Source organism: Pseudopipra pipra, chromosome 18, assembly GCF_036250125.1.
Source record: "Pseudopipra pipra isolate bDixPip1 chromosome 18, bDixPip1.hap1, whole genome shotgun sequence".
Lineage (NCBI taxonomy): Eukaryota > Metazoa > Chordata > Aves > Passeriformes > Pipridae > Pseudopipra > Pseudopipra pipra.
In genome coordinates, this window is record NC_087566.1 from 10,983,153 (window position 1) to 11,010,345 (window position 27,193).

Sequence of the window (27,193 nt, forward strand, 5' to 3'; positions counted from 1 at the left end):
ATTTGTAGTATAGTTTTATTCACCTAGAAACAAAGGATCAAAAGTCACAGCATGGAAGTTCATTTTATTTTGTAAACTCATTTAAAAAAATGTCCATGTACAAAATAAGGACATTTTAACAACATAATTGCAGACAAAGGAAACTATAAAAATTCAACACATTAATAAAAAGGTTTTTATTTTCTTTCTGCATGATTCCTTGCACCTTCCACACCAGTCTGCACACAACCTGAAGTACAATTGTTAGAATCAGTAAAATTCAAGAGGCTGAACATAAAACCATTGGCTCTGCTGGAGGAATGTGTTGCTGAAAGATGCAAACCCTGTTAGCTAAAAGGAAGAGGCAAGACTGAAGGGACTGGCTGAGGCTGCTAAATGGTTATTATTGCGCATTGATCTGCTGAGAATTCCAGCTCACTTGGCTTCCTGCAAATATTTAGGCTATTCCTTAGGGGAGTAACAGACTTAGACTGAACAGGGCTTTGTCCAGAGGTGTGCGTTGTCCTAATACAGGTTCAAAAATAAAAACACTTCTGAAGTTAAACAACTGCAGTCCCAACAAGTGTTAATTGTGCACCGAAATGTACAGCAGTTGTATAACAAGCTACTGTGATATATAATTCAGTCTTCAGTATTGGATACTTCTGACTGCAAGTTTGGACTTAAACCCTTGATACGCTGCCAGTAGAAGGTCGATTATAAAATCATATTTGTTTTTAATCTGACCTAATTTATAATTTAATTTGTCCCTGTTTCTCCCCCCAAAATGACTCTCAGTATTGAAAGTTTATTCTTGTAACCACGAGTTGAGGTTTCTGTAAAACAGTTTTCTGTCCCGTGTCCTCAACACAGGCTTGAGACTGACGAGTGTTTCTCCAGCTCCACTGCTCTCCACCAAGCAGAGCTTTTGGGTCAGGAACAGTCCATGTCTCATGTGACTCCTTATACTCCATTTCCCAGTGTAAGTGTCCCAGCTTTGAAGAGTTAAGTAAACATCTCCCAAATGAGCAAAGAGCAACTCGAATGCCTGGAGTTAATCCACTTCCAAGGTTTGTCTGTCCTCTGCCAGGACGTAGTGCAAGAAACAGCCCCACCAACATAAGGCACTTACCCACGTTACACGAGGGGGGCAGGGGAGAGAACTCCTGGGACATGCAAGTCTGGAGAGATCCCACTGGAGAAAACAAGAGCCTGTGGGCTCTGGGAGTGCTGCCACTTCCTTGGGTGCTGCTCTGCAACAGGGGTCAGATCCTCCCGTTGGCAGCAGCTTCGTTCCCCTTCGACTTCTGGTGGTCGTATTTCACCGAAACAATCAGGAAGAGCAAGAGGGTGGCTCCTTGGATAGCAGCCAGCAAAAAAAAATAATAGTTTAATTGGCAGCCGTTAATGTTACCTAGAAAGAAGTGGGGAAGGAAAAATAAACATTAGTAAAGGCTATACAAATAGAAATGTGGATCTATTCGAGTTTAAGTGGTGAAGACCTTTCAGCAAAACACGGGCAAAGCCAAATCAAATCATGTTTCCATCCAGCAGCAGAGTTTCATTTTTAATTATCCAGAGCAAAAAGTGGCCCTGCTGAGGAAGGTGTGCACAGTACAAGGAATGCTCTCTTTGTGGTCCAATACCTTAGACCAAGTAAAAAGAAAAAAAAACCCCAAAAAACAAACAAACAAAACCAAAAAAACCCCACAAACCACCCAAAAACCCTAAAACAACAAAAAAACAACAAAAAACCCCACAAAAAACCCCTCAAAAAACCAAACCAAAACAACAAAAAACCCCAAAACCAAACCAAAGCAAAAACAAACAAACAAAAAACCCCAACCATAAAAAAACACCAAAACCCCCAAAAAAACCCCCAAATGAAAGCTCTTAAGGAAAGAGTTTGGCAACTCCATAGATACAATGAAAGCCTTTACTGAAATTGTTTCTCAGTCTTCTTTTGGGACAAAGTTTAGAGTTCATGAAAACATACATGGTTTCTTTGTGGTTCACCTCTGACGCTCCCTCAAAGTTGTTACCAATTAGTGATGATATAATGTGACACATGAAATAATGTCAAATTAAGAAAGCCCATTGCTAAAACTTTTCTGTTAAGAAATGTGCACTACCTATTGCTGTACTTCCAAGAACAATATATTGTGGCTCATTTCCAACGTGCCCCGTGAGCCACAGCCAATGGGACCATTATGATTATCAAATAGGGTGCAGAGAGTAAAACAGTGATGTACACATAGATCCTAACAAGCTGTTCATGCAGCATGCCCATAAAATGTTCAGATCAAATTACCTTAATTACTGAAACTTAAGATTCAATTAAAGGAACTTATAATAAAACGCAATAAAATGAAACGGAGGCTTTCCCTGACATTTAAAATACAATATCCACGTGAATCTCCATTTCAGGAGCAGACGTGTTTAAAGAGTAGTAATTATCCTTTATGAGATGGGATATTAAACCCAGGAAATCTTAGTTCTTGTAGGAGAAACAAGTCGTTCCAATGGCAGGAACCAACACTGAAGTGCCAGCAGAGAGTTACCTCCAATGGTATCGAGAGTGGGCAGAAAGAGCAGAAACTGGGTGCATGTTCTCATAGGTAAGAGGCTAAAAAAGCACCATCATTAATTTGTATGAAATTATAATCCTCCTTATCAGCTGAATTATCTCTGTACAGAGCTGCAGAAAAAGATGCTTTTCTAATCTTAAAATTGACAGGGGAAAAAAAAGTCTCAATATGAGGAAATTTTCATTTGGTGAGGGCACTTCCATAAAGTTCAGGCTACTTGTCACCTTTTGCAGTTTTTTGAAGAACAACTTGAAAACCACAGATGACGACTTGTGGCACGTCCTGACCGAGATAACATTACTTTGTGGTAGATGCAAATCAAGTTTAAATGGCAAATTCTCTCATACCACATTTAAAGTTAAAGTTTAGGCTGCACTTTTAAGCCATGTACACACAGTAGGTCTAGCATATGTTTTAAGAACTTTTCACACTCCTTCTGTTGGAACTAATTAGCCCATAGAGGATGGTGGGATTTTCTGAAATTCCCAAGGTGCCACCTACTGGTGCCAGTAATTATTTTTAACTTCCACTGGCAATACATATCAGATGATTTGTTGGACTTTAAAGTGTATAAATAGCTAGCAGACAGAAATGCAAAATTAACTCAGGGTAATTTCAATGAAGTCACTTGAAACGAGGAAGCTGAATAATCACTAAGAGAGATGGGTACATTTTACTTCCCATAACCACAGAAAGTAATTTCAGTACTTGATACCAAATATATTCTTCTTCTGCACCTAATTTAAATATTTTTTTACTAAAATGCAAGTATTTGCAAGTAATTTCTAGTGATAAAATGCAGTAACAGCTGAGCAGGCAACTGACAGGAGCCAAACTATTAAACATGTGTTTCCCATGTTATCACGAGGGCAAAGCATCATTTTGCATGATCAATTATTTCATAGTTATGTGCAAAATGAAACTTTGTCTTTAACAGTTCAGTGTCCTTAATGCTTGCTTAACTAAGGGAAGCCTTCTACTTTATAGAGTATGAATACACTGAGAAATACACTTACCAAAATCCGTGTGATTACTCATCCAGCCAATTTCTTTAATAGACACCAGTGCCAACAATCCAGAGCCAACGAATGATCCAATCCCCGAAAAGAAAAAAAACAGCCCCATAATGGCACTCTGCATGGATTTGGGAGCAGCTGAATATGCAAATTCTAGACCTGTATTAAAAGATTTAAAAAAAAATGCTACTGGGAGATCTAAGAAACAAAAGTAAATTGTTCTATGTTAGTGCTGTGGAAGTTACAGGTGTGCAGTGAATCCCTATCAGTTCCCAGGTCCCTCTAATTGCTTTATGAACCCTGTTAAAGGTCATCAATATATCAACCCATCACATGGGCAACATCTGAGACACACACTTTGATCTTATTAATATTACACGTGTAAAATCAAGAAATCTCCTGAGCCAACATATTCATTTTTCTGTCTAAAATTATCCTCAAAGAAATGTATTAAACTGACTCTAATCTGCCAAGTTCCACGTTCCCCTTCTCCCTCGTTTCTGCATTCCCTGTCTGCTGTGCAGTATTTACAAAGCACGTGGCATTCCCTGCTGAGAACAAAGTGCTCAAGAAATGAAGGGCACTCTTGCATTGACCATGAACATTTATTTCTCACAGATTCGGTGTCTGGATCTCTGAATGTGCAGACAGAGAAATGAATTGCAAGTGGAAAGGCAGTAATTAGTTTTACTTCATTTTGATCTAGAATTCTCTGAGCTCATTGCTTGCTAGCCTATTCTTTTTAAGACTTGTAGATAAGGGGTTTCAACTTTAAACTGTCTTTACTCAAATTTCAGCCAATAAACCCAAGAAAAACATACCAGTGACCATCAATCTGAAAATGTGTGCTACTGAATTGAGCACCAACAGAACACACTGGGTTAGGCTCTGCCATGCAAAGACTAATGTCCATGATTAACTCCTTTTTAGAATAATACCCCTGTCAAAAATCAAATGGGATTATTCACAAGAGACAGTCAAACACATTCTCTGCAGAGCTGTTTTTGACAGGTGAAATGCTTGTTTCAAAACAGTCTGCTTCACACTGAAAATTAATGCTACCTCATCTAGCATTTTTTCTTGGCAAAAAGAGCATTATAGACCTGAGCATTGCATAAATCTTGCATTACAGACTGAAAACTGCAGAGCTCTTATGTCTTGCATAATAAAGGTATGCTTTACTTACACCATTACTGGTATTTGACTTTTGCCACTCCAGACAGGCTTTAATAGAAACACACTGGCATTTTTTTCCAAGAGAAGGATTAACACTCCAAGCCAGACAGGCCCATTTGCCCGTTGTGAGAGAGGAACTTGGTTCTTGTAGGGGAACCAGAACTGCGTGTTCTCACTGATCCAACCCTGAGAAATCACTGGGAACCAACAACTGCATCTCTTTTCCTGTGCAAAGCACATTACAAAGGCCAACAACAACCTGTGTGGGAGGGCAGGAGGGAACTGAAACACTCCTCACCCAACTCAGCTGTGTGGGTTCCTGGGAATTCAAACTGTAACCAGAGACTGGCTACAGAGATGGAGAGACATCTGCAAACGGGCAAAATTATATTTACTTTGAGAACTAAAAATGCCTTTTTTCTTTTCCCCTAGGCTTTGGGGGGTTATCTGAATATAAAAAATTCAGATATTTCAAGGAATATTTATCTGGCCATTCTCACTTCAAGAAAAAAAAAAAAAAAAGCAGATTACTCTCCGGATGCAGTAGTTTGTTTTTAAGTTTCTTGTTAAGTTATCAGAGCTGCCACCAGTCTCCAGAGCCTCAGTCACATTTTGGTCACCAGGCTTCTGTACCTTTTGTAAAAGTTAAGCTCCAGTATAACACATGAAAGGATCTGGACTATGTTTTCTCTTGTTCATTTTACAGATATACTGGATGTGAGTGTTCCTGCTGGAGAAAGATCTTAAGATTCAAAACAAAAACCAAAATGGGTGTTAACACTGTTGGCACTTTTTGCAACAAAACAAGGCACATTTCTAAACTTGAATAATTTTCCCAGCCACGCTAATATTTAATCTGGCAGAAAGAATATCAAATCTTTTCTTTGCCTTCAGAGCTTCTCTGCCCTGCTGGCAGCCATTGATAACGATTTCATGCTACCTCAGACAAGCATTTCTGAAATTAAACCCTCTCGGTGGTGTTGTCATGTGAGATTACAATTCCCAGCTAAACAGGGGTGTGTTAAGAGGATTGACAGAATAATACAAAAGATTAATGCAATGCCTGTCATCTTTTTAAAGGTACCTCTTGTGTAACTAATGTGGCTTAATAAGAATATGCTTAGTTTTACAGTAAACAAAAAAGCAAACGTATGTTTCAGCTCTTGTGATATTTAGCCCCTTTTTGTTCACAAACATTTCCACATCACTATAGCTTTGTAACTGTTAACAGTTTGCTTATTTTAAAGCTGAGTTTCATAGCACAATAGATGCCTTTATCAGATTTAATATCAAATTGGTAAAATATACTCTCAAGTCTTCAGAGGCCTTCTTTAAAATATTAAGAATTATGTTTAGATAACAATCAGAAGGCAGGAGAAAAATCTTTGTAGAAAAATCAAATGAAAGTGCAGTACACAAAGCAATTAAGCTCTCCATAGAATTTCTGGTACATTTTTCCTAACAGTGACCAAGAGTTTTTGAAGTTACAAAGCTGTTGGTACAGACCCAGCAGTGCAGAACAGCAGAGTATTCACATTAGAATTGTGTAAGCCTTAAAAACTTGACTTCTCATGAAGTCCACTAAAGCATTTGAAAAAACCAACCCTCAGTTTGGAGTTCAACAAATAGAATTCTTGAAGTCCTTGACCTTTCCACAACCTGCAGATAGTTGTTTTTTCCTTGCAAACATGTATAAACTAGTAATAGTACCTGACAGAGAAACAAGACTGTGTAAGAGGGAAGACACTGATTTATTTTTGCAGGAACACTTGTAATTCTGATAAGTCATCTGTTTATCTGAGTTCAGATTTAACTGGTACGATTGCTAAAGTTGTAACTCTAAGTAACTCATTTTACTCTTTTGCTAAAAATGCTAAATTAAGCAAGACTCCAGATTTCTGTGTGTTAGGATTTGTGACAGGTACTGTTCACACATAATGAAATGCACACTGATACAGCACAGCAGTGACATATTGACTGTACTGCTAAAGCAGAATTTCCATTCAAGAACCTAAAGTGTCTAATATCTTGGCTTAGTGTGCTTTGAAGATAACAAACTCTCTCAAGCAAATTAATCCATGGATTTTCCTGTACATCACTGGGGGAGGGGACACACCACTTCAGCCATTCAACACTTCCAGGTCCAGGTATTGACTGCTGGAGGACAGGGAGTGAAGAAATAGGATTTCACACAGAAGAAAGCCATATGTAAAAAGAATTCCTCCAACACAGTAAATATCTATGGTAGAGTTTAATACATATCTAATTCCTCCAGTCACATGAGGTCCCAGGCCAGACAGCTGGAAGGAAAGCTCAGAGCAAATGAGCAGATAGGGATAAAAAAAAAACCAAAACCAAGCAAACCAAACTCCACATTTTTCTTCTACTTGCCAAGCAATCCAAGCACCTTGTTTTACTGTCTAACAACTGTGATGACAGCAGGACACATGTAACCAGAAACCTGAGGGAGCAGAAGTTTTCTGTTCCACTTAGAGGGGAACAAATGGGCCATGTGACAGCTGGGGCCACCACCAGCCAGATCTTACAGAATTAGAGAATCTCATTTTAACCCACTGTGCTCGCCCAGGAATGAAAGTCACCTCCCACAGGGGAAATGAAACCAGGAGGTTCTGTCACAAGGGATCGAGGAAAAAGAGCTGCCTGTAACACCAGTTTGAATGGGTGATCTTCACAGTTCACTATTTCAAAGAGCATTTCAACATGTTAATAAGTAACCATAGTTAAGCAAAAGCTAAATGATTTTTACATCAAGTCACTGGAGGAGTTCTAATATATTAAACAGAATTGCTGAGCTACCTGATGTAAGTAGTATCAGAGTAGCTACTTCTACTCCCATGAAAGGTTTCTGTTATTGGTGACCAGGCATTGCTGCCAAATATTAGATGTGCAAACACTGTGCTAAGAGATTCCCAGTAGCATTTCACTTCTTTAATCCCAGTACACCAGCATCAGACGTGCCACAGTGACAACAGGTGAGCTGCCTGTGCTCTCCTCCTGCTGATGAGCCCTGCAGGTCTAGGAAAGAGCCCAGAAAATCAGATTTTATAGTCCTACTCACCCTCTCCTCCCACTGAAATTTCAGCCTAAAAATCAGTACAATCACATAGCTGTTCTATGTACATAACAAAGAACAGGATTAGAAATCTAAGATGTCTTGCATTTGTTCAAGACAGGCAAAATTTGAACAGTGTCTCAGTCTGCCTGGTATCTAAAACCACTACAGAAAAACTGATCTATACATGAAGTAGACAAAACAGTATCAAAGTAGCTACTTTGTTATGAATATTCACAAAACCTCTTCTTATTTCAGAGATGTAAAAAGTCCAGTAATGTGAATTTAAACTGGTGGTAAGTCTTTCTAAAGATGGTTTATTTCTTCCCTTTCCCCTCACAAAGGTGTTTCCACTTACTACTTGACTTTCTAAACTGTAGCACAGTTTTTAAGCCAAAAAAATTGCAAAGAACAAATTGTATTTGCAACACAGAGGAACATTCAGAGGACACAATACTGCATTAAAATACAATATTGAAAGACTATATTGTTTTCCATTAGGGCTCGAAAATATCCAATGCTAACTGGATGCCACACAAATATTTTAAGTGTTGCTCTGCGTGAAATTCAGTTTTGAAAACAAAGTCATAAATAGTCAGTTTTCAAATGTGCAAGACAACAGTGTGTTTTGCCACCTCAGATTAAGTTATATTGTATAATAATGTATTTAGAAACATTAGAGCTTACTTATAATGATTTGAGAAGTATCTATATTCTACGGTTCCATCATTTAGGATAGACATAAAAGCAAATTTAAAACAGACAAAGACTCTTACCTGCTATACTTGCAAATATTTCACTGAATCCAATCAGCACATATTGAGGAATCTGCCACCATATTGGCAAATCTGCAGCATGGTATGTAACATTTCCAATTGTCTGATTAATTGTTTTAACCTTTACAATTTTCAGTCTGTTGCTTTCCAGAATTCCTATGTGGAGGGAAAAAAAAAATTTACCTAAGACACAAATATTGTTTCTTCATATTAAGAATTAAATTAGGATTCAGCCCTGAACTGCAATTACAAATTATACAATAGGAATATGTATTTATTTCCTAACAGAAAGCATTTCAGACTACTTTTGCCACTGTTATTTCAAGACATACAGTTGTTCTGCCATAGAATTAGTGATTATATGCTTATTCAGTACCAATAATTATACAAATTGCTAATAATACTTAACTCTTTTCTGGATGGATCAGCTGAGAGCTTTTTCATACACACTGTGCTGGGGTTTTTTTTAAGACAATCTCATTTTCACAAACTACTACTTTGCTGTGTTGAACTATTTCACCTGCCACCATAGTATTAATAAATTAGAAACCATTTTGCTTATCAAAATGGCTACACCAGTCCTGTAGAACGATGAAAACCCTCTATGAATATGATTATGACCTTTATGTGACACTTTTCATCCGAAGAGAGCCAAAAGCTCATTAGAGCTTGATTTACAAGCAAGACATTGCATAGAAAGTACTTCATACAGAATGAAAAATAGACATGATAGTGTAAAATATAAGCACTTTTAGCTTGCTCAACACAACAGTTTAGAGCAGAAAGTGAATATCAAATAGCACTGTAGGGTTTTGTTGAAGTTGCCCAGATTAAACGATTGGGCTCATTGTTACAGAATAGCTCATGGTTAATAAAACTCCCTGCTTCACCCAAAAAGGACCTCTATAAAAGAACTCTCAATATCCTTGGAAATAAGGTGAATTTATTCATCACCAATTCAGAGGAGCAGGACTGAGTCAATGATGCTGCTTCCTACAGTGTGTGTTACCCACACGGCCTCCCTTTAGTGCCTGTCACTTTTGGTCCCTCCCTGCTCACTGAGCCAAGATCTGACCTAATCTTGGGGCACAAAATATCCCTCCTGTTACAAAAAAAACCAATTGTACATGATGCTTCATGGATATCACACCATGTACAGGTGATTAGGTACAAGTGATTACATCTGCTTCCTCACCTCTGGCTTTGTCCTTCCTAGAGGCAGAGAAGGATGACATGGACATTTAATATTTAATATGTTGGCTGAACCACTCTGAACCCTATTGACAGCACTTTTCATATAAACAAGCACATACAACTTCTAATGCACAGCCTAATATCTGTTCTCCCATTTCTTCACAAATCTGTGACACAGAAAGCCTGAGGGGACCAGCCAGATCCCACCTCTGTGCTAAGGGACAATGCCAAAGGACAGGACTGATGTTTGCCAGAACCACCTCCTACCATGACATGCAGTTTTCTTATTAGTCCTGGTCGTGGCAAGGGACCCAAGCTGAGCAGGAAGCATGAGGAAAGCTCCCCAGAGTCCCTATATATGGTCTGTAGGTGAGGCCACAGCTAAAGAAGTGTATCTTTAGCTCTTCATCTACCTCAGTGCCCTCTGAACTACGAGGAGCTGATGTAATTAAAATAAAGCTGGATTTCTTGATGGTTTTGTATTTTATACAGCTGCCAAACTTTTTAGAGTGGAACTTAATTAAAATGTAAAAAAGCAGTACAGTCATCTAAGAGCTCAGACATAATTTCATTCATATACACTCAACACAAAAGTATTGCACCTCAAAACATCTAATGATCCTTAATGTGTTTATATTCCTCACAACATAAGCAGATTTAGGAGGCATTTAGCCACATAGGAACATAATTAAAATATACCAAACCTTGCCATAAATTTATCTTCAAAGTACTTCAGAATCTAGAATCTATTGAGTCTTCCTTAGACTTCGATAGACAAGCTTCATGTTCAATCTTACAGACTTAGTAGTTAAAATAATCTTAAATTCTTGCTATAATGGCTTAAACTCTATAAATGAAGTAGATTTTCCAGTTGGATAACCTTAAATATTGCTACTCAGAATTTATGATAAAATGCATGAAGCACAGCAGATGTTCATTAAATCTAATCAGTTGTATTTTTACACAGTTTGTAAAATATTTTAAATAATCTCAACAATCTAATAGGCAGCCTGAGTAGTGTCCACAACTAATGCCTGTTAAATAAGTTAAAATGGAAATATGGCACAAACAAATCATTAGGATATTTCCATGATTGCAAGTTCTTAACATCATCATATGCTGAAGATTTTAATCAGTCTCTCTCTCTAAAGCAGAAATGGTTGGAAGTAATACTGTATTTTAAGAATATTAAAATATGGCAGCTATAAATATCATTTAATGAAAAAATAAAAATTCTATGAAACATATAAACCAACAGTTTTCCACCCTGCTAGAAATAAACAGTTTCCTACACCCCAAATTTGTGGCAACTGAAGCTCTTAAATTCCTCTTATGATGAAGAGATATTAAGTTACTCCAAAAGGTTAAACTTTCCAAACAGATTGCAGATAACCATCCAAAGAATTCACCTTTTCAGCTTCTACTGTGGAAGAGCTGGGGAGGATCAAACCCACAAAATCATGTGTTACATTTGTAGGTGAACAGAAAAACTGGCATTTAAAATTTTTCAGAATTCTGCTGTAGGAACCCATTCCCCAACTCAGCTATCACAGCTCAATGTGCTTTTCCCCCCACTACTAATAAAGACAGATATTGCTGGGTTTGAATTCCCTTATATGTGAGGCTGAGTTCTATTTAAAGAGCTGACATTTAACTGTTTTACATCATCCTCTTTTGCAGTACCAGTGTTCTAAGAAACATGGAATAAGAGAAACACTCCTATTTTAAGTTTAAATGACTTTGCTTAAAGAACTTTCCTTGCCCACACACAAAGTGACCTTGGCCTAATAAGGTAATTATCTCTCTCATTGAAAGAAATCTTAATAGCCATATAAAATGTCCCTCTCCCTAAAATATGGGGCATCACAAGTGCTGAAATTCCTTTATTTAATGCTATAATGCTTTATCAATATGTTCATTTCAGTGATGCTAGTGAAGGCTATGGATTCCACGAAGCATTGCTCAGAGATGTTCAGTTCCACACCAGCAGCGCTTAACAACCTTAAATCATCTCAAAAGCAGCTGATTTATGGTTCCAGCAGACTTGCCATCTTTTCCCTTTCAAGCTACAGCTAAGCTATTTTACACTACACTAATTCCCAAACATTAGGGCACATTAAAGGTAGGGCAGAAAAAAACCCCAAAGTGGGAGGAAACTCTTGTTCAGCCATAAGCTAACTTCATTACTTTAGATAAAGGGAAAGGTAAAATTTCACCTTTTTAATATTTGGAAGTTAGAATGTATGAAGAAACATACTTATTTCTGAACCAATTTGTTTTTCAGGATAAATAAATTCTCAGCTTCAAGATCAAATGTTAATAAATCAGACAACAGGGACTTCCACAATACTGTAAATTTATTTTGAGAGGACTAACAGCCTTGTTCAGGCAACTCACTGATCATGAAGGGAAGGCATTTGGCCAGAAAACAAATAGTTCTCCACTACCAAGTGTACTAGAAAGTAACACTCTATGTGAAAACCTTGACTAACAGGCTGGTTTTGAAGGGTACATACAAAGTCTACTTCAGGCAGGAAAAATGGTCCAATTTTATTGCAAAGGTTCAAAACAATTTAGTAAGTTTTTGGATACAATCAAATTGGATTTCATGCAGTTGCATTCCAACTATCCCACGAAAATGAGATCTGAATAATGCTGAACTAAAGATTCACAAAGGTTTTTAAAAAATGCTGTTGCAAGTAGCTGAATAAGTCATTATGTATGTAGATCTCAAAGCTGTCCCCTTACCTGCAGCAAAGGCAGAACACATGACAAAGAACATTCCAACTGCAATCCTCTTCAGCGAGGATGGGAGCAGGCCATTCCTCTTTAAAATGGGGTCCACCAATTTATCTTTTAAGGGTATTAGGATCAGAATAAGCACTGCATCGAACATGGTCAACCAGGCTGCTGGAAACTTAAAGGGTAGATGGCTCAAGTTAGCAATTCCATACTTAAAGAGTTGATTTTTACTATTATTTTACAAAAAAAAGAGATTTGTGATGGAACACTTTGATCCAAAACAAAGCACCGTGCACTGACAGACATTGTGAAAAGTGAGAGTGTGTGAAAGCTGAGGAAAACATTTAGCTATTCAGGTTTTTATTTAGTTTGGCTGTTCATAAATCTGTGAGCTCAGAAGCACAAGTGACTCCTCACCACAGCAACTCCACCACTGTTGTACATTCTCCCTCTCCAGACACACCTCCAGCTGTGCTGAGGTGGGCGTTAGTTTTGGTGCCGTTGTTTTTGTTTTGGGGGGGAGGATGCTCTGAACATCAAGTGTGCAGAGCAAAAAGGTTCTTTTCACAAAAGCAAATAATAGTGCACACAGTTCCAAGGAAAATGAGGACTAAGGAAATTACTGGGCAGATGAAGAAAGTACTCTCAGAAAGCAAAACACAGAACTCGGAGATGTTTTGCAAAGGATTTTTTATAAGATCTCTAGGTTTCAGAGGGCTTGTATTTTAGATGCTTACTCTGAATTAATGTTTGTTAAAACAAAAGTTAACTATCTAAACTAAGCCTGTATGAAGTCCTTTTGACAGCTGAGATGGCTATTAGCATTATCACAACACCTGAGTGTTTCTGCATAAATCCTGACATACAAACAAAACCAACCAACCAAACAACCCCCCAAAAATATAAAACAAAACAAAAAAAACCCCAACAAAACAAAACAACCAGACTCTCCAAAGGCTACAAACCTGAAAGACCCAAGCCCTCAGCCTCTGACACACTGTGGGCACACAGCTCTCCCTGCAGACAAGGACTCCACTGATTTACAAAGGGAATAACAATCTAGTTTGGTTATATAAAGACATCCAGCAGTTTGATATATAAGGTTGTGTACATTACTTAGCAATGGTCACATGCTTTGAAAAATGCCCAGTGAATTCTGCTGAGTTAGGCAAATTCTTGGTTATTTTGAAGTTTTGCAAAATTGTAACTGTCGATTTTCCTCCCTCTCCCACTCACCTTTTCCTTTGCTTCAAATATCACACCAGCAGAAACCTGTGTCACAGTTTGTACAGAGACTGATTTGTGTAATTAGAGTCAAGGATGTAGGAATTTTTTGTCATTGCTAAATCTGGTAAGAAAGATGAGAAATACCAAATGCCTCTGGCACTGCTGTATTTCACCCAATCAATCACTTGGGTTTGGGTTTTTTTTGTTTAAAATGTATGCTTTCCATTTTCTACTCTATCAGGAGCCTGCAGATTAAAGGGCATACACATATTTCACTCTTTTCATATCAAGAGGAAATATGCTTTTCTTAGTATTGGGCAGAGGTGCCTGCAAGAGCTTAAGGAAAACCTGACAAGGTACAATGTAAAATGTTATATTACTGCTCTTTTTCTTAATTACCTCAAATCACTACATAAAGGAGATTGCAGGTCAGCATCCTTCAGGTAGACCACGTACCATGGAAGACAGCAAAACGAAATTAACTTAGCTGTCTTATGCTGTTAGATCACAACAAAGTATTTCTAAATAAAGCAACACAACTGATGTGCTGCAGAGAAAGGAGCCAGTCACTCTTAGGGCAGGACAGAAAATCATTCTTTAGATGTATCACGACATTGTTCCATCATCCTTGCCTCAAATAGTGTTTAAGTAAACACTACAAACAGGCAACTAACTTTTAAATCCACACTTTTGTTAGAAAAAGTGGTATTTTAAAGTCTTTTCAGGAAAACCAGTGAAAGCCATTATTTTTTGAACTAATTTAATTAAACATAATGCTTAATTACAACTTGAAACAATTCTAATGCTCAGTTTAATAACCAAAGCTCCACGTTCATTTCTACACAATAAACATTCAGACTGACAATATTTTTATTTTTAATATTCAGTCTGACAATGGGACTCTGAACTTCTGTGTGCACTTTGTTAGAAGAAAATAATCCACTTCTCTAGTCCACCTGACAATGCTATAAAAAGACATCACATGGTTCATAATAACATAAAGTAGATCTGTTAATAACTTATATTCATAGTTTTTGGTTTTACTTCTCTGTACCATTCCTGCAGGCATATGATGACAGCCTTTCTTGGAAAATATTGATTGAACAACTTCTTTTGATTCAAGGTAAAGTGATTATTGATTAAGCAGTATAAAGTAACAAATGTAGCCCAGATTCCAAATACTAATGCATCAGTTAAGGAGGGGTATTCCTACTGAGCTTGCAGGAATGCTTCTGTCCTACTTTGGAAACTTAGGGCATACAGATTTATAAGCTTTCTTCAAAGGACAGACTTGGTCAACTGAAGGATGAAGACACTCTTAATTAAAGCAGTGAGAGTTACCTGAACACATTCAGAACAGGATGGTGTGGACTCCACACACTTGCTGGTGTAACAAAACCCCTGTAATGTGCACCATGGTTCTAAATGCCCAGTGGATTTGGCCACCAGTTCCCCTTAGGCACTACCTGACCTTGCTGGAATTTTTGTACAATACTTACCTCATTTGCATTTCAGCTAAAGAAAATATACTTTTAAGGTGTTTTGCTCTGCTTACCGTGTGGATGGAGTTGGTGTCATTTGGTATCTCAGGAATTTTCAGATGGAGACTTTGCAATACATATGTTGTCTGCATCTAGAATTAAAAAAGATGGGTTGACATTACTTGGAGAAGGAGTGCTGAGAGCGAGGTATTTTTAATAATTAATAAGGATTATACCAGAGGTAGAGTGCTAACACAGCAAAGCAAAGAGAATTTTGTTAAAACATTACAAAATCTGAGTCTTAACTACAGCTTTAATGATTTCATTTTCTTTTTTATTATTAGGTCAAAATATTACTTGGGAGTTTTCTCAAAGAGCCATTTGTCATCTCTCACCTTCAAGGTAAGTTTCACATTTATGAGAGAGCCCCCAGAAGAAGTGTTAGATTAAAAATGATGGGTTTTTTTTTTTTAGACATGTAAAATACAACTGTAACCATTTGGAACTACTCACTTGAAAATACACTGTCCAGTAAGGTATTAAAGCCAGGAAGACAGGGATAATCTTGACAAGAGCTTTTACATCTTCTACTTTATCTTCTCTGAAGGGGCCCCCCCGAGACAGCTTGGCCATCTCAAACAGGCTTTGCTTGCGAGGCTGGTGAAGAACTCCCTGGCCTTCACTTTGGAAAAGAATTGGAAATGTTTAGTTAAACAACAAAAACTGACACGACAGGCAATCCTGTGACACTTCATTATAAACAGCTTATGCATTTCCAGAGTAACTCATGCAAGTTACAGCAACACAACTAGGCTGGAACGGGTCACAGCAGGTGAAAACATAAGATGAAACCTCTTATGAAGGTTTCCTTATTTCCCATCCTCCTCCTGCCCCAGCCCTAAAAAACTGGCATTCTAATAGGCAGAACTTAGAATAACCTGTAGTTTCTGATACTGTTTGTTAAATGAATTAATTATGGTAATTGAATTGTTTCTCAGTCTGAGTACCTGAAACCTGACATCTCTTATCAGGGATTCAAGCACCAGTATTCCATGGGCATCTCTTAAGTGTGGAAAAACTCTGGAGGCCCATCAAGCCACTTACAATATTAAATGCAGATGGCAGTGGTTTTCAAATCAGAAGGCACCCATAAACATATCTAACAGAGAAGTTAATTCATGCTTAGAAGCAGCATAGCCAGGTTATGTTACAGTTTCAGAAACTGAACTGGCAGGACACTGCACTCAGCTGAAAACAGCAGACTTGATCTTGCACCATGGAGATCCAGTGACCTCAAAATGTGCCTCTCTCATCCCAGAACTCCCAGAAAATATCTCCAGGAGTCCAACTTTCCAGTTCTAAAAGCAGACCTGCATGTTCTAATGCAGTCTCTGGTGAGACTCACTACCAGCTAGTTTGAACTAACTAGTTCCAGCTCCTGGGTTGAGTTGCTGAATTCAGGTGATACAGAAGAGCTCAGCACAAACCTGCTGGTTGAACGTTCCAGGTGTGTCTTCTTGGAGCAGCAGGAATATGTGAGGATTTTGAACATGTCTGTGAAGGCACTGCCATCAGGGGGTTTGGTGATGAAGAAACTCTGACCACACAAGAAAACCATGAAGGAAATCCCAATGCAGACTGTTGGGATACTGTATCCAATAACAAAGCTCACGTTCTGTTGGATGTATGCAATGCCTCCCAGAGACAGAATAGCTCCCAAATTAATGCTCCAATAAAACCAATTAAAAAATCTTCTCGTGGCTTCCGGGCCCCGATCTTTGACCTGAGAAAGATTAAAAGCAAGTAATTCAGTTTCTGAAGAAAATGAAGCCTGTTTATTAGAATTCAATCAGGTTCAATGCACTGAAGAGTTCAGGTTTCATTTAGAGTCACACTGGAATGATTTAAGTGTTTTGGGCTTCACATGGTATTTGATGAAATGACACCTCACTGAGCTACACCATTAAGGGAATAACTTTCTAGAAGCCCAGCACAGGGATAAAAAAAGCCAGGTACTCCTGAATGACAGCTTCTCCAGAGAGACCATTCTTAGTTCTACTGCACTGACTCTCATTTGGTCATTTCTCTACACAAAGCTCACTCAGATTAACATCCCATAGTCCACAGAAGCTCAAGTAACTATTTTTTAGTAAACAAAAACTTACCTAAAAATTCATGTATTGCAATAATTGCAATACACATAACAGTGAACTGTATTCCATTTTCTAAACCTCAAATGAATACTTGGTAATTAAACAACAACTTTAAAGTTTAACCCAGTCCTAAAGCTTATCATCAGCACATAAATGGAGGACTTGTCATTCTGACCTTTAAAAAAACCCAAAACTAAATCTGGGTTGCCTGAGTGTCACAAGGCCCCTGTAAACATTCTTCCCTCTAAGCCAGCACTGTTCATAGTGTTATTTCTCTGCTTGAAGCTCTCAGTGTCAGTAAAGACATGCCTGGTTTATAGAATTATCCTGTACAGTTTTCAGCATCACTCTTTATTACTGCCTACCAAAAGTCACCCCATGTCTTGTAATGAAGTCACAGGAACCCAGCATCACTCCTAAGAGGTGATGTAAGAGAAATCATGCAAGTTAAATTTTGAGACACATTAAAAAGATCGACTAGTCTGTAGAAGAATTCCTAACAGTGTATTTGTCAGTGGTTTATGACTGAAAGGCCATGAACAGTGACTAGCAAGTCAGTGCCATGCACCAGTCTTGCTGAGTCAGTTAACTTTCATCTGCAATTGCAAATTTCTCCTCCTCGTTTGCCAGATCTTTAAAAGATCCATGTTTAGTTTGCAACATGAAAAGCAAGCTGTGTCTTGAAATAAGTTTTTAACATTGTCAGTTGTGATTTACAGCTTCAGGTTCCTCAGTGGTGCACAAACCCATGTGTATCATTTAGTCAAGCCCAACAAAAGAAATATTTAGTCATTTTTTCCTGTACATAGTTTATACCGTTGTTGGGCACTCAGGTATGTCTGTTACTACATCAAATACAATCCTGGAGATAAATCCAAGAAATTCTCCCTCTCTAATTTCAACTAGGTACTCATTTCCTAATTCTAATAATCATCACCTGCAGTAGTGTATCAATCCAGGAATTCCCTCCCTCTAATCCCCAAACAGCAGCAGGGTATTAGCAAACAATTACATGGAACACAGTGCTCCAACTTGTCTAAAGCATTACAATCTGTTTTATGAAGTTTCCATTTCTTCATCATAAAGTCTCGGTTCTCTTATTTCTGCAAAGAAAATGACTTCTCATCCTCCCTCTTACACATGACCTTGCTGACATCTGTACAAAGGAAAGCTGGGACAAGAGAGCAAACTTTGATACAGGTAAGAACAGGGCAAGCCCAGCGTGATGCTTCTATCAAGTTCTATCCCAGCCTCCAACCATTAGCTCCTGAAAAACTTCCTAAACCAAGGATGGCTTCTCTCTATCTCCTTAATAAATGCAGCAGCTCTCCTCTCCATGAACTTGCCTAACCTGCCTCTGAACCCAGGTCAGCTTTAGAATCCATAATATCCCCTGGCAAAGAGTTCCCCAGCTAATTACCCAGTGGGAAGCACCACCTCCCCTCGCCTGGTTTGAACCTGCCCTGGCCTGGCCTCACTAGTTTTACCCAGTTCCAGGAAACAACAGAACAAAACTGAGCTTTATCCCATTCCTGGCCCATTTCTGCCTTTCTCTCCCCCAGCCATTATTTCCACAAACCACTGTCACATCTTCCTGCTGCCTTTTCAAGGTAGAAGCTTTAGACTGATTCATGATTCCTTGCCTGGAGACTCCTGACCATGTCTGTGTCCCTGAAACTTCCCTCTCCTTCATCCTTTTTGAAACAGAGTGACCCAAAAGGAAGGCAGTGCTCAAGGGGCAAACACGCCACAGGCTTATAACACAAAAAATCCATGTTCTCCTTCCTCATCAAAGTAAATATATGCACTAAAAATCGCATCACAGCCACATCTGAGATGCTTCAAAGATGAAGAACTACGAAGATGTCTTGCCAAAACCAGAAAATGTGGTAGAGTTAAAAGGCAATTCTTTTCAAACATCTCATTGGCTGCCCGAAATATCAACAATATTACATTTACAGCGGATCACTCAAAATTTCCCCTGCTGGCTGCTATACCTGAGCTGTGTGACAGCACAAAACATCTTCATTATACATTTTAATAAGGGACTAAGAAGGAGAAAATCATGTCAGACTTTTATTATTTTACTTTTATCAAGCGCAAGCACTTTCCACAAAACTGCAGGAGTTCTCCTTTCCCCTTTATGTTGCATTATTTTCAATCAGCCAAGTGGAAAGAAAAATCTATCACTCCCTCTGCTCAATTGCATCTGTGCTCAAGCATAGCAGCACCCTCCTCACTCTCCTTGTGATACCAGCACCTCCAGCTTCATTAGATTCCCAACATCCCACCAGCAACTGCAGCAGGAAAATGATGGACATAAATGGCACATGTACAGTGTGAGTCCTGCATCGAATCAGTGCTCTGGGCTGAGGGTTCCACATCCCTGCACTGAGAGTCAGAACAGGTACATTTAAAAGATTTTGGCCCCATTGTAAGAAAACAGATTAAAAAAAAATAAAATCTGGTAAGTGTCCTTTAAATACAGACAATCCAAATGCAGAAGGAAAAGCACAGTGATGTTCTGAGTTTTGTAAATGGGACTACACAGCCCTGGATTTCAAAATAGTAAAGGAATAGTTCTCAAAATCAAAATTTCTAATACAAATCATGTATCAGATTGATTATGGTCAGATAAGATGTAAATATGACTACGGTTTTCATGATAAAGACTCCTGAGTGCCTGGCAGGCTCTGTGATGGGAATTGTGCCACCACCAGGTTATTTACAGCCACTTTCAGCAGAGGACACACCAGCTCTGTAACTCTGCACTGCAATCCTCTAAACTCATTTAGGATACAAGGTTACCATCTTAGAATGAGAGCAAAACTTCAAATGCAACTCAAACTAAGAATGGGAGGAAGAGTAACTGGATCTTTAGTTACAACCCCCAATGAAAAGTTATGACTGACAGCAAGTTCCACAGCACAGCTGTCCTAAGGCTAATACTTAGATCTCATTGTGACTTTGAAGAAAGATGATCCTTGCTCAATTATCCCTCTCCTGGATTTTTCAACACCAACCTCTTTCTCAGGAGATGATCCAAGCAGTAGCCAAAGCAGCTGGTACAGCTTGAAAACAACAATTATACAGCTCAAATATTAAGATCGTATTAGATTTTTCTGATTATTATGGAAAGAGTCAGGGATCTGAACAGACATTGTTGCTTCTCCATAGTTCCTGTTTTAGATGCTTTGCTTTGTCACAGAGGGATTTTTTGAGCTCTCACAGATCAGTTCCAAAGAACTGGTTACTACAAGGTTTGTTATTTTTGCTGCAGCTCGTGTGTATCTGGTGCCCACCACTCCCCTGGGACATCTGATTTCTGTCATCATCTCAAGTATTTCCTAAACCCCAACATTTCAGAGTTTCAGGATGTGTCTCTCCCTCTTCGCATCATCACAGATTCAAAGCTTTGAGCTCCCATCTGACTCACATGAAAGAACAAAGATCACTCCAAAGTTACTGACAGGAGCGGTTTTCACTTGTTCCTGCGATCAACTGATGACAGTCACAAGTGACAGATGTAACAAAAACCCCCAAACTCATCCCAGTCAACTCTGAGCAACCACACAACAGAGGAAGGATGGAAACACAGAAGCTTGTCCCTGTCTTTAGCCTACAAAAGAAAGCACAATGACAACAGTTCTGTGCAGTCACATTTATAGAATCCTGACCCTCCAATCCATCACTACAGACATCAGTTATTCTTTGAGGTCATCTGGGGAGAGCTCAGTAACTGAGCTACACACCATCACTCACTTGCTACATAATTTCAAAGTTTCATACTAAAATTTGGCAAGTCCACATTTAAAGTCTGCTTCCTGTCCCATCTATTGTGTTTCTGGCAGAAACAGAAACAAATTATTACTGGCCACGTGAATGTCACAACTTGTTTTCAAACTGCAGAGCCTTAGATGTCCACAGGCTCCTCAGAAGTTCAACAACAGCAACAAAAAAACCCCACTCTTGCAGTTAGTGACCTTCAAATCTTTATATGTGGTTCCCCATCCTCATCCAGAGGCTGGAAAATCTAAGCTCAACAAATAAATAAATAAATAAATATCACTCTAAAGCCAGCTTTATACCAGCAATTTCCAATAGTAGCTGTAACAACAATTTTACCAGAGCTGAAACATTTCTGGCAGTTATGGACTGAGAAATTTATGGACTATAAGACCAATTCAGAAGGAAACTATACTGTGGGTTAGAACTGGTGTCTCTAATCACCATAACCCAGAAAGACATTCATCTATAATTAGAACAATGATTATGGCTGATACTAGATCAGTAGTCTGCTGCTAATTCTGGCTTCAATGTTGAAGCTAAATGAGCTTTCACAATAATGGCAAACAGTCATATTGTTTCCTAACTACAGAAAGTCACAAACTGCTACATAGAACAGGAAGTGACAGCAAAACACTTAAAAGGGGAACTGGAAAGTGCCAGGTTGTACGTATCATATGATTAGAAACATTATTCTGAGAACCATAGGTCAGATTTAGACCAGTGTGATGGATCCATCTGCAACTTCTAGAAAAAACAGCTCATTTATAAACACAGTTAAGCAAAGCTGGTCTATACCTACTTTGCAGTAACTCTTCTTGCTGAGCTGACTGGCAAAAGTTACTTGATACCGACTCGACTCAGTCAATTTTAGAGCACTTCTAAAGGCATCCACTTAACAGAAATTAAGAAACATCTTTCAGCTTTAGAGAAAAATAAGTACTGGAATGCAGTTTCCAGTGTTCCACAAAGTGATTCTTCTCACTGTATTAGAGCTCTCCACCCAAATTCTGTATGTACACCAAATCTGAAAATCTCACATGGCAATTTTAAGAGATCTGCAATGCAATGTAATTAACAGTATCTGAAAAGTGGTTGAGTCAGCTAAAGTATCTGTATAGTATATAGTATAGTATATAGTTGTATATACTACTCATACTTCCTTTTGTTTGGTATTTAAGGGGAAAAGGACAAATCTTATCACACCCAGCCAAAACATGTTTGGATTGCACTCTGGCCTCCCAAGAATGTGGCTCTGGGAGACAGGCTTTATTCTCAGCAATATATGTGCATCTCCCCAGCAGTTTGCTACCTTCCTATGCAGGGAGAAGGCACCCAAGAGAGCCCCAAACTGCACAAGGTAAGTGGTGTGCTGTAATTTATTTAACAATAGATAAGCCAGAAAAAGAGAGAAGGGGGAAAATTCAGTCCTCGGCAGAGCTCTGCTGATTATTATGGACCAGAAAGGAGTATTTCTTTTGCTTCACCCTACATAAATCACTGTGAATTATCAGCATACCTAACCAAAAACTGCTTTCCTTGAAATCCTGGGGGAAAAGCCTTTACAAAATCCAGCTACAACAGCTACACTTCCATTGGCAATGGCTCTTCTTTTGCTCCCTTCCTGCAGTTATTTCTCTCTTACATTTAACGTTCATGAAACATTTTGGGAATAAGCAGTCAGTTTTGAAAAACACCTTACAAGATAAAGTCATATTAAAGCTATTTCACTTGATGGGCTCAGGCTGGCTCAAACAGAACCAATGCACTGGGGACACACAATCCTAGGCTATAATAATGTTTTACATTTATATACTGCCTTTCACCCAGAACTCCCAAATTTGGAATAGACGAAATGCCAAAGAATAAAAAATGACTGACAACAGAGAACAGAGGAATGTTTGGCAAAGATGCTGTGGTAGATCCTCCGTCTTACAAAGAATTTCATGGCATTTCTGATACCTGCTCTACCCAGAACTCGATGGGCCAGTAAACAGAAGTGCAACTGGATTTTCCTTGCTTTGCCACCAAGAAGGGTTTGGTTAAAAAAGCTGCTCAGTATCTGAGCATCTGAAATTCTCAGTTTGTAAAGCAGAAATTATATTTTAACATCCACAGTCAGCATAGTACCTTAGCATAAGGCTGTAAGAAAGGGACCTGCACCAGAGCATTCCAGTTGCTACTGAACTCTGAGGTGCCTCTCCGATGTTTTCCGTAAGGCCACTCGGCTCTGCAGTGATGATCCAATGAATGATATCACTGAGGTGGATCCGGGGAAGGTCATTTGACAGGACATGTCCTCATGAGAACAGCCCAGGTGAAATGTTTACCACACTGAGAGCACCTTCCCACCCATCATGTGGTGCAGCACTGGCCTGCACAAAAACATCGCTCAAGGGCAATGCAGTGCACAGAGAACACCTAAAGCATAAAAAACTGTTTGTTCTCTGGCCTTCATGTATCACAGGATGATAAAGGCCTCTGAAACTGCCCTAGAAGGCCCATGTCATCCTTGTCAAAGCTAAAATGTGTATCCTGATGAGCTCTGAGGTCAAATTAAGTGGGTACAAACTCCACAATGGAGGATAATTAACAATCCACTTAATGGCCATTAAATATTCAACCCAACTCCTCAAGATGGTGATGGCTTAGCCAGTTCAGGGACCACAGGTAAGGCAGGGTTACCAAAGGCCATAAGGGATCAGGCACCACACAGACACCAAAACTATACCAAACAGGGCACAACTTCACGACCTGCATTTACACAGGGAACAGAGCTGGACGATCTGATTCCCTCCAAGGCTAAACACCTAGAGAGAGGCGAACCAGCAGGCACTGCCCACCCCACCAAGGCAGGCAAAGCCCCTCAGCACCACTGACAGCCACCCCTGGTCCAGACCGGCTCCCACAAGCGGCTCCAGCAGCTGCCAAACAATACCCGACCTGGTCCGCCCCGAACGGGGTGATGTTGGCCTTGACCGAGCCGACGCCCAGCCCCACGAGGACCAGTCCCACGAAGGTGGCGGTGGCGCAGTAGCGGGTGGCTCCCGCCTGGGAGCAGGGCGCCGGGGTGGCGTTGGCCGCCGGCGAGGAGCAGTTCTCCACGGGGAACAGCGGGATGTCCCCGCAGAGGCCCTGGCGGGTGTGCGGCGCGGCGATGACGGGGAAGGCCAGCATGCCCAGCAGGTACAGCGCCATGCTCAGCAGGATGGTGCCGAACTTGCCCAGCAGCGCGTCCGCCAGCCAGCCCCCGAACGGCGACACCAGGTAGGTGATGCCCATGAAGAGCAGCAGCGCCTGGCTGGCCTGGGCGCCCTCCCAGCCGTAGGGCGGCCCGTTCAGGAACAGCACCAGGTTGGAGGTGACGCCGTAGAAGGCCACCCGCTCCAGCAGCTCGGCCAGCAGCACGGCGGCGCAGGCCAGCCGCCGGCCCTGGAACGCGCTGGCCGCCGCCGCCCGCCCGCGCTCCCCGCTGCTCAACAAGGGGCTGCGCTCGCTCGGCTCGGGCTCGTCCATGGCGGCCCCGCGTCCCCGCGGCCCTGCCCTGAGGGAGCCGCACCGGCCCCGCCGGCCCCGCCCCCCGCCCAGCGGCGCGGCGCCATTGGCTGAGGGCGCTGTCACTCTCCGCCGGCGGGGCCGTCACGCGGGCGGCGGGGCCGGGGCGGGACATGGCGGGGGCGGAAGCGGCGGGGCGGGACCGGCCGTGAGGGGAGCGCGGGGCGGGACCGGCCGTGAGGGGAGCGCGGGGCGGGCGGGGCGCGGGTGTCCCCTCAGCCCCAGGACGAGGGCTGGTGAGTCCGGAGCTTCGCCGGGGGAGGGAGGAAGGCAGGGAGGGAAGGAGGAAGGCTCTCTCTCCGCTGATGTTCCCCCGCCGCTTTGACTTAGATGCTGCAGCAGAGAAATGGAGTTTCACCGAAGCGCACAACAGCTCGGGTTGGAAGGGACATCGGGACATCATCCAGTCCTACCCCACTGCCAGGGCCGGGGCACCTGGAGCAGGTGACACAGGAACGTGTCCAGGTGGGTTTTGAAGGTCTCCAGAGAGGGAGACTCCACGACCTCCCTGGGCAGCTGCTCTGGCGCTCTGCCACCTCCACGGAAAGAAGTTCTTCCTCATGTTGAGTGAAACTTCTTGAGTTTTAGTTCATGGCCATTGCCCCTCGTCCTATCGCTGGACACCACTGAAGAATCTGGCACCATCATCCTCTTGCCACCCACCTTTGAGATATTTCTGTGCGTTCATGAGATCCCTTCTCAGTCTTCTCCAGACCAAACAGGCCCAGCTTCCCCAGTCTCTCTTCATTATAGAGATGCCCCAGACCCCTCACCATCTTTGTGGCCTCCACTGGACCCTCTCCAGCAGCTCCTTGTCTTCCTCCTGCTGAGGAGCCCAGAACTGGACACGGCTGTCCAGACGTGCCTCAGCAGGGCCGAGCAGAGGGGGTGTGTTTTTTATAGCTATTTAATGTATTAGTTCAGGATTGACCGGCAAGGAGGCCTTTCTGCAGCAAAATGGGATAAATGTGCATTGTGATTTATTTGTCTGTGTTCTGCAGCCCCTGGTGCAGGTGTGGGCATGGCTCAGTGCCCGGGGTGTGCCCAGGGACTCACCATGGATGGGGAGCAGCAGCTGGTCCCTGAGCTGTGTTTGGGGTGTGAAGGCAGATTACCTGAGCAGTGCCTGCAGGAATTATATAAGTACACACAGAGAATGAACACTCCGACCTGAATGGAATGAAATGTGTGATTAAAATGAGAAAACAAATTAGTGGTTGCAAGATCAGAACCCTAAGAGGTGCTGTAGTTCCACCATCACGTGTGTTGAGGTAAACATCATGAAAGTATGAAGTTGTCTTGAGCAGCAGATCTTAAAGTCATATTTTTGGCTGAAACAGAGTGGGGAAGATACTCCTGGTTCTGTGTTTTCAGTTAAAAAGGTAAATTGATTGACGTCATTTAGTTACATCAAACATCTAGGTATGACTTAAAATTTTTGGAGCAGCGTTGGTAATTGAGCAAGCAATGCTTGTAAAAGTAAATGTATTCATTTAATAATGGGCCTTTGTAAATAACATGTGCCATAAAAATGACTCATTAAATATATTTGCTCTCTTAACTAGTTAGCAAATTTTACGACAAAGGACAATAAGGAAAAGGCAACCAGCTGTATAGAGATCTCTTCGTGAACTCCTGTAATATGACTGATTCTGTAATTAAAAAAATTACATTTCAGCTTTTCCCAGCTTAATACAGTATGTCATATCAGTTGTGATTACATATTTTTGAGGAGGTTATTGAGACACAAAGTAATTAAGCACATGTTGTGTTATTGTGTTTTAATATATGCAGATATCACATTCTAGGGCCTTCATAATTTACTTTGGTGAGTGAGGTGAGATTTTTATATTGACCTATCCAACACCTCACAATGCTGAACCGCATTTGAAATGTGCATTAGAAAATGTTATTTAAATCTTCAGGTATCAAAGCAAAGGTACTCTCACTAAAATTCAGAAGTTACTGTTAGAACTCAACCACTCTCTCCAGCAGCTCAGGAAGGTGGTTTTAATTTTCCTCCAAACAACACTCAGCTACAGTATGTTTAAAACTCGATTGTGATCCATCCTTGAGCCTTTCTTAAAATACAGTGAATGCACCCGTGTTTTCAGAGACACAACACTAAATGCTGCAAAGACTTCTAGACTGTTATTTTTTTCAGTCAAGACCTATATAGCATAAAACCCAGAGTTATCATAAATAGTAATAAAATGTTAAGATCTCTTTGAATGTTTCCTTTATTTCCTCTTTATTTCTCGGACGACTGGTTAAGTTTCCTCATTTCTCATGGAGCAGGCCTTGTCTTACTTTGATGTTTGCATTTTTGTCTTCTTTGATGTTGCACACTAAATGTGCTGGATGGCTTTTGTCTGGGGTTGGAGCCACGGTGGTGCAAAGTTACAATGACCAGGCTGTATGTCATGAGGTATCTCATGCAGATACCA

At 40.6% G+C, this 27,193-nt stretch overlaps 1 protein-coding gene and 1 long non-coding RNA gene across 2 annotated transcripts; one reads left to right on the forward strand and one right to left on the reverse strand.

Moving 5' to 3' along the window:
• On the reverse strand, positions 1-24,768 carry SLC15A4 (solute carrier family 15 member 4). Its single transcript, XM_064675201.1, has 8 exons — positions 24,135-24,768; positions 16,740-17,035; positions 15,766-15,934; positions 15,327-15,404; positions 12,551-12,719; positions 8,609-8,764; positions 3,584-3,742; positions 1-1,393 (listed from the first exon to the last, which is right to left on the reverse strand). The coding sequence occupies exons 1-8, from the start codon at positions 24,705-24,707 to the stop codon at positions 1,245-1,247; spliced, it is 1,749 nt and encodes a 582-aa protein (XP_064531271.1). The 5' UTR covers positions 24,708-24,768; the 3' UTR covers positions 1-1,244.
• LOC135424208 (uncharacterized) lies at positions 24,370-26,978 on the forward strand. Its single transcript, XR_010435114.1, has 2 exons — positions 24,370-24,458; positions 25,077-26,978. It is a non-coding gene; the product is annotated as an uncharacterized LOC135424208 (long non-coding RNA).
• The last annotated feature ends 215 nt before the right edge of the window (positions 26,979-27,193 follow it).